This window comes from Mugil cephalus, chromosome 2 (assembly GCF_022458985.1).
Source record: "Mugil cephalus isolate CIBA_MC_2020 chromosome 2, CIBA_Mcephalus_1.1, whole genome shotgun sequence".
Taxonomy (NCBI): domain Eukaryota; kingdom Metazoa; phylum Chordata; class Actinopteri; order Mugiliformes; family Mugilidae; genus Mugil; species Mugil cephalus.
The window spans coordinates 34,054,629-34,066,734 of NC_061771.1; the positions used below are offsets into that span (position 1 = coordinate 34,054,629).

At 43.2% G+C, this 12,106-nt stretch overlaps 1 protein-coding gene across 1 annotated transcript in view; it reads left to right on the top strand.

Moving 5' to 3' along the window:
* The window catches only part of LOC125003529 (nidogen-1-like), a 28,576-nt gene that overhangs the window by 5,058 nt on the left and 11,412 nt on the right, over positions 1-12,106 (top strand). Inside the window, exons 2-9 of the mRNA XM_047577511.1 lie at positions 5,261-5,563; positions 6,065-6,294; positions 6,521-7,173; positions 7,265-7,405; positions 7,504-7,755; positions 8,506-8,706; positions 8,796-9,035; positions 11,831-11,968. Of these exons, the coding sequence (XP_047433467.1) occupies positions 5,261-5,563; positions 6,065-6,294; positions 6,521-7,173; positions 7,265-7,405; positions 7,504-7,755; positions 8,506-8,706; positions 8,796-9,035; positions 11,831-11,968 (2,158 nt within the window). The remainder of the gene's footprint in view (positions 1-5,260; positions 5,564-6,064; positions 6,295-6,520; positions 7,174-7,264; positions 7,406-7,503; positions 7,756-8,505; positions 8,707-8,795; positions 9,036-11,830; positions 11,969-12,106) is intronic.

Here is a 12,106-nt window from a genome sequence, read left to right on the forward strand (position 1 = left end):
TATTGGCTGCGTCGTTTTATGCTGTTTTTGTTCAGCCACAAACGTCGGTGGGATCTGTGGAATCCCCTCTAGACTGTGGAGTCATGTGGCTTTGATTAATGTTGAGTTAAACAAGAGATTTCTGGAGTAAAAGCATCTGACTGGCAGCTGCCAGTGATTATCAGTCCACCTCCTGTGGTGCATCTTCCCGCAGTGTGAGGCAAAAAGTGGTCGCTCCGAGCCTGCAGTCCATAAAAGTGTCTTTTAAGTGTCCTCCCCCCCTTAAGCCTCCCAGAATGAGTGACATCCTGTTGCTGTGTGCTTCCCCAATAATTAGCAGTGCTACGCTGACACTCCTCAAGCCTTCTTTTCTTTTTTTTTTTGATTCAAAGTGAAATCATGGAGTCGACAGTAAAAACACGACGTCTTGGCTCAGGTCCAGGCTGTTGATGCTCCGGAGGTTTTCCAGTTGTGTGTTCGATGCCGGCAGGAAGAAAAACGCAGCGTCCTCGTGGAGCTGCTACATCTGGAACGTATAGACACGAGACATCTGCCCTCCAAAACCAGCTGGCAGCGCTCAGGGTTTCCTCCCGCTGCCGTTCTCACACTGATAATGATGATCTCAGGGGTCGGACATGTGATGTCAGTGACATTTCCCCCGAGGACTACGCAGGGTCCCACTGCTGCAGGTCCTCAGACACTAAGGGCATTATTACATGTTGAGGCCATTAACAGCTGGGAGCAGCAAAAAAAAAAAAAAAATGCAGCCTAACACAAAACCTACACTGCATTTGACCGACATCATCATCTTGTTCCAGTCGACTTTTCTCCAGTCTGACTCACTCATGGATTCCAGCATCTGTACAGTCAGAACTTCTTCTGTTTTACTGGTGGTTGGCTACATCAAAGCTGCCGAAAATCAGAGTAGAAGAAGAACCTGTGTGTGACCATGCAGTGATGGAGGTGTTGGTCAGTAGCTGGAGTAGCATGTGGATGTTTGTAGGAAATGATCTGAACAGAATGCATGGAGTCACCCAGGTCAAAGGCTGCAGACAAACACTGAGCGCTGCAACGTTTAGAAGAAGAGAAACGTTTCCTGGAGACGGGATAAGGGAGTTTATGTTGGCGTATGTCTGTATTATCCCTCCAGCTACATATTGTGTCTTTTGTTGTCGTGCGGTGGATAACAGATAGTTGACTCCTCCTCTTACCTTGAGTGGATCCTGTAAACCGCTCTGCAGGACTAAACATTTATTACACGCAGGGTTTTGTTTATGATCCTCGTTGGTTTTAGTTCCTTTTCAAAGTTTACATTCAGTCTGTTTTAAATACGTCACCATTTTGTTATGAAGGCGCTCTGTAGTGTTGTATTATTTTAAAGAGTCCTAGTCACGCATTGTTGATGCACTGTATATTAAATCTGCCTGGTTACGTTGTGCGCTGATGTAGGTTTGTTTCAGTTTTCAGGGACGTAGCTCTTTCTGTTCGGCCTCTTAACCTTTCTGGAGGTTTGTGAAAGTTTATCTGTGAACTTGTGCTCGGGTAAAAGCTTGGTTGTGTTCTCTGCGTTGGAGCTCGAGCGTCTTCAGCTGTGCAGGCGACGTCTCTAAAGTCAGATACCTGCTGGGAGGCCCTGGCCTTTTACCCACATGCTGCCATTATTCATGTGTTTGAGGAGGCAGGAGCAGAGCGGTGGTGGTGCTGGTGGTGGTGGTGGTGGTACGGGTAGGGGGAGGATAACGGGGGTCAAAACCTCCCCTGAAGACATGTCTCTGCTGAGACACTCCAGGCTTTACAAAGGCACCCAAGCGGAGCAGCTTCCTCTTTGTCTCATGTTTCTTTAGCTCTCGCATCTTCTCGAACTTGAAGATAATTCCTTTCTTTCATGTTTTCAGAGGCTCTGAGCTTTGAACCTTCGGCTGCTGGCTCCTTGTAAAGATTGATGATGATGATGATGTACCTGCTCCTCTCCTGCTCAGGTTGAGACATTTGTCCTGGATAATTATGTACTCCATTGTGCCGGTCTTTGTCACACAAAGTGAGGGTTTGTTGTTGCTCACAAACCCTCAATTTGCCTTTGAGAACATATTCTGGTTCAACGTGGCCTTAGGCAGAACTTAGCGCTGCTGTATTCAGAGACCGTTCAGACCTCGTATCAACATCTGTGCCGAGCATTCAGACCAGCTTTAGGTTCCCATGTTCACACCTGCCGTTAATTCAGATGTGTCTCCACATGCGTCCTCAGCCAACACTGGAGATCTGATCTCAGTTTCATGCTCTGTACACAAATATACACGAACGCTGCATATGATATTATAACAGCTGCTGTCTCTCATGAGTTTGAACCATGAACAGCTGTTGGTTGTGTGTGTGTCGTGATTTTAAGGGGGTGATGCATTCTCTGGAACAGGACGTCTATTCATTCATCTCCACCACGTTAAAGACTAGAGAAAAACTCATATCATAAAATAATTTCATGAGTTAGTTCTTGTTTAAAGGTTTTTATTATTTAGATTCATTTCTTTAGTATTGAACAGACATCCGTTAACGGTGCGTTAATAACTTCCACTAGCTGCTATGTGTTAACTGAATGAATGAGGTAAAAGTATTTAATGTGACCCAGGACTCATGGTGTGTTCACCACAGGAATGAGGTCAGATGCCTTTCAGGCCACAGTTGGAGCTGGTCACCAATCAGATTGCCCAGGATGGATGTTAATGCAAACTCTGAAAGGGTTTAGATTTTTCATTGTGTTTAAATTTAGTCGTGGAGACGTACTGACCAGTCCCGACATGTTCTAATCCGCTTAAATAAAGTCGAGCAGAATCCAGTCAGTTTCTGTAAAGTTGAAGGTTTTGCTGCATATGAACAAATGAAGGAGAGTTAGTAGCTACATGTGAGAAATTACTTGGTTGCACCAGATGTTTTTAGGGCTCAGGACTAAGGGGGAAACATAACAGATAATAATTTTGTGCAGTCATGGAGGAGTCTTCTTTCTGATCCCTTTGCGCTGGTTTGGGCTTCCATTTAGTACCTAGCGTGAACTAAACTGTGTCTAAAACATATTTCCCAGTGTTTCTAGCCAGAGCCAGAGTTATGCTTTGTTTGGGGTGGTTTCAGGAGTGTGAAGAGGTGTTTCTGTACGTAGCAGCTGTGTTTTCTTTCCGCCTGGTTGACAGCAGGATGTACACGATGAGGCAAGGTGGAGGACTGTTACATATACAGTTTATGTCTTGAGCTGCTAATGCATTCAAGGCCCATGTTGGGCTGAGTGACACAGCAGTTTGAACTTTCTACCTAAAGTATAAAAATGGTTCTTAATGGAGTTTATCTTGAAAATGTCTTGTTTCATTTAAATGAATATTTGCTGAAAAGTTGAGACTGATTTTTGGTGAGAAGTTTTAAGGTGAGTCATACCTACGCTGGGTATTGCTATTTCTTTCCCAAATAGATTTTACTAGATATCATTCATTTTCGGTTAATTTAGAAATATTTCAGGTTTCAAAACTATATCCTCTATTTTCTCATCTTTCTCGTGTTTCTTCTCTGTCCCGATCTCTGCATTAACGCTTCATGTTTCGGATCCTTCTCACACATGAACATTAGTTCATGTGTGAGTTAATGTTTTGTGTGAAAACAGTCTTGGAAGACGTCTTCTTAGTTGGTGTGAAGATTTTCTGAGTCTTTAAAATTGAAATCAGTTTTGAGTTGGAGCTGGTTCTGGAGTTGAGTTCACCTACAAATATCTCTCCAACATAAATATGAATGTTGTAAAAATAACTTGATGGTGGAAAATGCCCATTTTCTTCTTTTGTTTGTGTTTAAGGACAGTGAGCATTTTTTTTTCATTCAGCTTTAAACTCAACTTACAGTAAAATAAAACTGGGCCCCACATGGAGCCTTGGGGTACACCAGAGGAAAAATAGCAGAGCTGGGTGAAACACTGTTGACCATTTCTGGCCTTTGCTGTTGGTGTAAGTCAAAACACTATAAAGCCTCACCCTGGTGCAAGAGCAAGCAACATGTCGAGGTACTAAAAGTTTCTTCAGCCCTTTATCAACTGTATTTGTGTCAAGGTCAAGGGTGTAGGAAAGATTAGGAGAATTCCTCTGGACCAAGGTGAGTTTGTTAAGACTTGCGACCAGCACTGATGATACTGGAAATATAAATAAATAAATAAATAAATAAATAAATATTTTATCACATTAACTGAAAAAAATCTGACTGTACAAATACAATACTTCCAGTTTCAAGCAAACAAGGCTTTCTCCAGTTAACACATATCATCATTTGAGCTGTTTTGGCTAAATCTGCTGCCTTTGCCTTGAAATGAGAGTACATATGTCAAGGACACACTGTTCTGGCCTCAGACAGTAACCATGCAGTCAGTGTACGGAGGATGTGAGTTTATGAGGGTACAGAGATCCTTTTCTTCTGAAGTGGGTTGGATTCCTGTGGGCTGACAATATGAGTTGTGAGCCGAGTTGTTGGGAGATATTTTAATTTTTACTGGAGGTCTTTCTGTACTCCAGCCAAGTTCACATATGTCTGCCCTCACTCACAAGGCACACAGCCTCCACAGTAATAATTCACAATTAGAATTTAGTTTCCCATAATTATACAAAAAAATGTAGCATGGTTTCCTTTGAAATATATAGTAAAGCTATGTTTTTTTCTGATTTATGAGATAATGAATTGTCAGAATGGATCAACAGGATCAGTGGAAGTAATAACCGTAAATATACATAATATACACAACATAAATATGAAGTATTATATCTTAGACGAGACCTTATAATTTTATCACACTTAAATTCTACGTCATATTCATTTAACGTGTTCGTACTAATTCCTAAATATGAATGTTTGATAGTTTTTCATGAAGGAAAAAGTCACATGGATTACTTGTATTTCTTGTATTTGTTTTTGGGGAAAATTGAGCCAATATTACATATCAGAGAGGTCTCATCTCAAGGATTACAAATTAATTTCCAAGTCAAATCAGAGTCCATGTGTCCAGAAGTGTTTCCATCAGTGTGATGAGACTCAGGTCCTGGTTTAGTTCATCTGGTTTAGATCAAAGGAGCTTTGTGAGGAGCTCAGAAAAAGAGTTGTTGTTGCTCATCAGGCTGGAAAAGGTTCCACAACCATCTCTAAAGAGTCTGGAAGCCACAAATCAAGGGATTTGTTTGAAAATCTGACGTTTTGAGTTTGTTTATGCAGAAATGTAGAAAATTCTGAATGTAACTAATAAACTAACCCGATCAATCTCTTGTTCCAGATTAACACCAATGGATTTGTAGCTGTTGCTGCACCTCCCTCAGAGGACGAGTATCTGGGAAACATGCCCAGCAATTTCAAAATGATTGCAGCGCTCCTGGGGAACCTGGACAACAGCGACGGACAGGGGAGAGTCTACTTTAGGCAGGACAACAGTCCAGACATATTGAGTCGAGCTGCAGATCACATCAGGCAAGCTTTCCCCAGGGACGAGGGCGTGAAGCCCACCAACACCCTCATCGTCACCTGGGAGAACATGGCTGCCCACATGACGTCTCGACGAGGCGATGAACTGGATGTCAAGGTAAGGGACTCTTTGGCTTCTTTTTCTTTTTCTTTTATATCTCAGGTTTGTGGTTTTGCTTCTGCACGGCTGATACATTTGTGTAATCGGTTTTACCAACACACAGTATGTACACTGTATATTACACTTTTGTTAACGATAAGAAAGCATTTCTCATCTCTCTGTGGTAACTGGATCTAACCGGTGTACTCACCGAAGCTGGATTCATGGTTCTGGATCAGATATTCGCTCCAAAAGAAACACAAAACCTTTAAAACTACACAACATGTTTATCCAAGACTTTTACTTTTTACAGTTTTGCTTGATTCTTATAACACTTAAAGTCATGCAGAAAGCCTCAGTATTCACGCACCCAGTGAATATAAAAACCTGGAATCAAATCTGTTTTATGACTTTTGCTGCATCACAACAAGAACGTTTCATCTGAAAAACCCTCCGTCCGACCGTGCAATGTCTGTACAATAAAACATGTAATGACCTTCACCTCATCTGTGATTGCAGAGGAACACTTTCCAGCTGGTTATAGCCTTCATGGAGTCGTCCTCCACTGCCATCCTCCTATACCCCAGAGACGGCCTGCAGTTCCTGTCCACATCCATAGCTGGAGAGAGTAAGATGCTGGAGGCTGGCTTCAATGAAGGCATCGTGTCAGGCTGGTTCTGGAATACCAAACAGGGGACGTACTTGCGCACCACCACCGATGAAGAGGATTCCATCCAGAAACTTATGAAGTATGAATCTTGATATTGAACAAAAAAATGACGTTTTTTTATGAAAACCATTGCCAAAGTTATTCCAACTTCTTTATTCTGTTTCTTATTTTGACTGATTGCCTTTTCCACTCAAGTTTTTTTAATCTTATAATGACTATTAGTTCTTTAATGGTCATTATAGAACCACTGGTGGATCATATACCTTTTCTGTCACTGATGTGTAATCCTTCTAATGTCCAACCAGAAAGACAAACTCAGGACGAAATGGAGTTTGGGTGTATGAGATTGGTTCCTCTCCGTTCTTCGTTGCCATCACCCCAGGGATGGTCAGTATTTCTCCTGAGGATGAGGACGCCATGGCCAAACCTCCTGTGACCATGCTGCCTAGGCAGCCTGATGAGCCTTGGGCAGTGGACTTCTCACCCTCTGAAACCCAGATGACAGGAGCTACTGAAGCAGTTCCAAGTCCATCGGAAAATGAGGACTTTGCAACTGCGAGTCCAACTGAGCCCAGTTACATAGAGGCCGAGACCTTCACCACTGCAGAGCCATTTTATAAAGAACCCGCCCAAGAAGTTGAGGAAGAATACCCTGAATCAGAGACCACCACACCAACTTTCACCAGCACTGAAAGGGTTCAACAAATATATCCGGATCCTACTGAGGCAGGAATCCTGGATCCGCCTGAACCAACATACCGTGAGACCCCATCACCAAGATACACCGTTCCCGAACCCAGTGAGCCGAGATACTTTCCAGACGAGTCGAGGAACCCTGACGCTGTTCCAGTCGAACCGCGGTACACCAACCCCGAGCCTGTCCAGCCGGTGCCACCGCATTCACGTACCCACCAGCCCCAGGTTGTTGTGGTGGATGAGGACGAGCTGAATGTCAACGGTAAATCACTAACGTGTTGAACTTTGTGTTTTTTTTCTTTTCAAAACCCTCTGTGAAATTAGTTGTTTGTTTGTTTGTTTGTTTTTCACAGTGTTTTCATACAATTTGGAGACGTGTGTCCACAATAGGCAAAAATGCTCGGCATTCGCTGACTGCCGGGATTATAGCAACGGGTACTGCTGCCACTGTAGGCCTGGTTTCTATGGTAACGGGAAGGACTGTGTTGCTGAAGGTGAGGAACTTTACAAAAGCTTACTGGAGAGCTTCTTAACCTCTGACTCTGAAGTGGAGCTACAGCTTTCTTTAATCCAACCAAACAATGTTTTCCAGGTAAACCCCAGAGGATGAATGGAAAGGTGAACGGTCGAGTGTTCGTGGGGGACTCTCCTTCACCGGTGGAGCTCAGTAACAACGATCTGCACTCCTACGTGGTTGCAAATGATGGTCGAGCATATGTTGCCATCAGCAACATCCCAGAGAGCGTGGGCCCCTCCCTGCAGCTGCTGTCGTCCCTGGGGGGAGTCATCGGTTGGGCCTTCGCCTTGGAGCAGCCCGGCCACCACAACGGCTTCAGACTCATTGGTGAGGGGACATGTTGTTGTTGATTTGCTGTGTAAAGGCCAATGGAGTGCTGGTGATGGTGGATATTTAATTATTAAAGTTTGAAAAAAGAAGCTAAAACAAAGAATCTTGTTGTTAGAGGAATTTGTGGGAATGTATTTGTTGGGGGCAGATGTTGAGATTGTGTCGTTAGAGGGTGATGATTGATGTTTAAGTCCACCTATTCTGTCCAGTTTTATACAGATGGCTTCAATTGGGAGGTGAGTATTAACTTGTTAGCAGCCCCTAGTCACCCACAGATGGTCCTAATAAAAATCTAAACTCCTTTAGTGTCATTTAGGCCTGAAGAAAGTACTTGATGAGTGGTGAAATGTCTTTAAAGTTATGAAAGTCCTTTGTTTTAGCTTAACTTTGATGACTGGGAAACTCCACAGACTATTTTGCCATTGGTCTTTTATGTGCCGCTGCCAAAACCTCTTTCTCTGAGGCGTGGTTTCAGTTTTTAAACGAGTTAATGAACCACTTTACTTAATTGACTGAGGTGTTGCTGATTGATGCTGACAGATGATTTTAGCTGTTTGTGAGACACTAACTCGACATCAGATAGGAGCTGTAGGAGCACAAAACTGAACATGTTCATGTTCATATAAAAAAAGGTGGAACAAGGACCTGTTGAGTTTTTTTTTTTTTTTTGGATATACTCTGACCTGGATGATTGAACATTCACAGATATGTCCAGGCGCTCATATTCACTTACTTACATTCTTGCAGGTGGAGTATTTTTGCGTCAGGCTGAGGTGATTTTCTACCCTGGTAATGAGCGTCTGAACATTAAGCAGCAGTTTAAAGGAATTGACGAACACGACCACCTGGTGGTGAGCACCGAGCTGGATGGACGTCTGCCTGCCGTCCCGCTGGGATCCTCTGTCCAGATCAACCCGTACAAGGAGATCTACCAGTACGACAGAAACCGTAAGCAGCTCAAACGCCACTCAGACGCACTAGCTCAGCTCTTTCATAGTCGACTTTTGTGTGATGAAACTTTCTTCTCCGCCTCCCAGTGATCGTTTCCTCCTCCAACCGTGACTACACCATCACCTCTCCTGATGGCGTCGTCCAGACCAGAAGCTACAAGTGGCGTCAGACCATCACCTTCCAGAGCTGCCCCCACCACGACGCCACGGGGCCGGCACTGTTCACCCAGCCCCAGCAGCTCAGCGTGGACCAGATCTTTGTGATGTTCGATGCTGACAACAGTCTCATCCGTTACGCCATGAGTAACAGGATTGGCTCCATTAACAGTGAGTTCTTTCACCTTCTGAGACGCCACAAATGATAAAATCTCCCAGAAGATCGTGTCAAATATAACATGGTTATAAGTTAGTAGTAACTACTTGATTGGTTAGCAGAAAACAAGTGCCGCTCCTAAATGATAACGTATCCTCAAATAGTGAAAGTGAACCATGAAAGTCATGACCAAAAAGGTTAGGCTTCGTAAAAGAGAACAAAAAAACTGGTGGATCTAAACTATATGACTTAAAATGTCTGCACAGTCAGTTTAAACATGAGAAAAATGCTGGTAACTAAACTTCAGCTTGTCAGTTTCCTCCTTATTATTTATATTTCTAGATTATTTAATTGATGATGAATTGAGGGGGAGGTCAAGCGTATTTTGATTTGTGAGCCTCATTCAACACAATTTGATCTCAACGGGGCAGAACCAGTAACATAATAACATAAAAACCTATAAATAACAACAACTCCAAATGTTTCCCTTCATTTTACAGCAAAGTAGAACAAGTAGAAAATGAAAATTGTTCCATTTAGTAAATTATCCTTTTACAAAACATTTTATGAATAACTCTAAATGTTGGCGCATTGTTGCCACAACAGTGCAACTAAAACTAGTGGACAAATTAAGAATAGCAGTAATTTAAAAATTACAGTTAATGTCGTCTATGTAATTTTGTCCCTTTGCAAACTCATCCTGTGGACCAGATTGGACCAGATTGGACCCTCTGGACGGACACTTTTTGTCCGTGGACCATATCTTTGACACCCATGATGTAAGGGACGTCTCTAAATATAGGATTGATATAATTTGTTTTGCTTCATATTTAATGACTTTGTTTTAATGACTGTTGACTAAAATTTAAATGATGGTGTGTGTATTCGTGTTGTACACAATCTGGATGTTTGGGGTCAGTTTCTCCAAAGTTTGTGTTCCTTGGCAGAAATGTCCTTCCACACATTTCTGATCTGTCTTCAGCTTAAAAAAGGAAAACGTAATGTAAACAGCTATGCTGCGGTCCCATATGACCCATCGTTTCACTGATACACTGCACAGGCTCTTTGTGTCGCGACAGCTGAGCACGGCGCAGATTATTCAGGTTGACAGACTCAACATGTTCAGGTCCATCTCTCCCGCTCTGCCAGACTAAAAGCGATGTGTGTTATTACCCGGAGGAATGCACCGAAACACGCCTCCGACACTTTAGTGCCTGGTGGTGTTTGCAGTAGAACATCAGAGGAAGATAAACAGCAATCTGAAACAGGCGCTATTTCCTCAGCTGCACCCGGAGCGTTGGCAGGGGGTGAAGGTCGGTGGCTGAGGTCAGCCAGATACCAACCTTCAGGCCACAGCTGGGCAGGGGGAGTTCAGGAGGAAGGGCATCACGAGGATTTTCTTTAAATGAAGAGGGGTTAAAGGTAAACATGCAGGGGTCTCTGAGTTACACAAGCAAACATCACTCAGCTTGAGTTTTATTGGTAAAAAATGGAACATCTGGGCCGTGTTTCCTTTGAGGAGCAAACTTCAAATAAGTAGATCTCAGCTTCTTGATGGATACAAGAATACTACAAAAAATAGTTAACGAGGGATGCCAGTAAATAATGACGGAAACGCATGAAATTCTGAATGCGCTCATGTTGGTGCACTCGCACCTCCAGCTACATACATGCTTTTAATTTAAAAATAAAACAAAACAACAAAGATACAATTTCCAATGTGCAAAAGAGCTGAAGGCTTTTATGGAGCTAGGATTTTCCATAATTAACCAAAATCAATGGGTATGTTGGATCTTTCAAAATAAAACTACAAAACTACCCCTTCAAAATAAAAGCATGCAACACCAATTAAAACCCAATGAAGAGGCTGTATAGAAGCCATTCCTTTCAAAAGAGAATAAAGGTGGAGAGCAGACTGCACGTAATTGTAATGGGACTTACAACAACATATGTCGGCAGCAGCAGCGTCATTGGCACATTGAAAATTTTGTAATGAAAATCAAGTGGACACATCTAGTCTCTGATGATGTCTCTAATAAAACCCAGTAGAGAGTAATGAATGTCTATCACTGACCTGAGGACAGACCCCTCATGTGCTCCACACTGAGAGCTGCAGATATGTATAGTCTGTATAAAACCAGGCTGCATGTCCTCGTCCTCCACAGCCTGGTGGTAGATGGATGGTGGAGCAGGTATTTCTTTAATAACTTTATCACATAGTTGATGTGCAGCCTCCTTCTCTGGTACCACAGGATGTTGTACCTGATGTCCAGAGGACCTGGTCCGTTCCTCTGTTAGCATTAGCCTTAGCATGTCTTTGTAGCTCCAGTAGGACTTTAGTTGTATTTCAGGACTGACATGTCACAGTAGAATGGGCTTCATCTTTAGTGGAGGATTTCCACACACTTGATGAACCAACGACCCACTGGACTCCTCACCTGTCTTCATGGAGGCGGCCATGTTGGTACGGTCATGTGATCAGAGGCTAGTTAACCTGTCTGTGCCAGCCTTAGTTAGGGCTGGGTGTCTAATCATTTTCAGCTGCCTGGCAAACATCTTAAATAGTTTCAGAAGTTCTGGTTCAGGCCTGTTCTGTCTTTTAAATGAATAATGATGAAATAAGAAGTTCTCTGCGGCTATGTCGGGGTTCAGGCTCTGGGTTCTGTGAAGCTTCTTGGGACAATCTGAACAAGTGATGCATGCTGTATAATTAGAATTGTGGTGAAAGGTGCATACGTCTTCATTTCTCTGCAGAGGAGCTGTTTCTGACTACAGTCATTATAACCTGCAGTGTTGTTCTCTATGACAGGCGGTCTTCCAGAGCAGAATCCGTGTTTCACGGGCCGACATGGTTGCGACGTCAGTGCAGTGTGCAGACCCGGCGAAGGCCTCCAGTTCAGCTGTGAATGCACGGCCGGTTTTTCTGGAGATGGACGCTACTGCCACGGTAACACAACCTCCAGCATTGTTAGGTCTTAGTTTACAGCCTTCCTGAGCCGCAGTTATTCTGGAAACCAGAAGAACTTCCTCTCAATGTGTTTGTCCCTGGAAGTTGCTCTGTTGGCTACAAGTAGAAATGACTCAC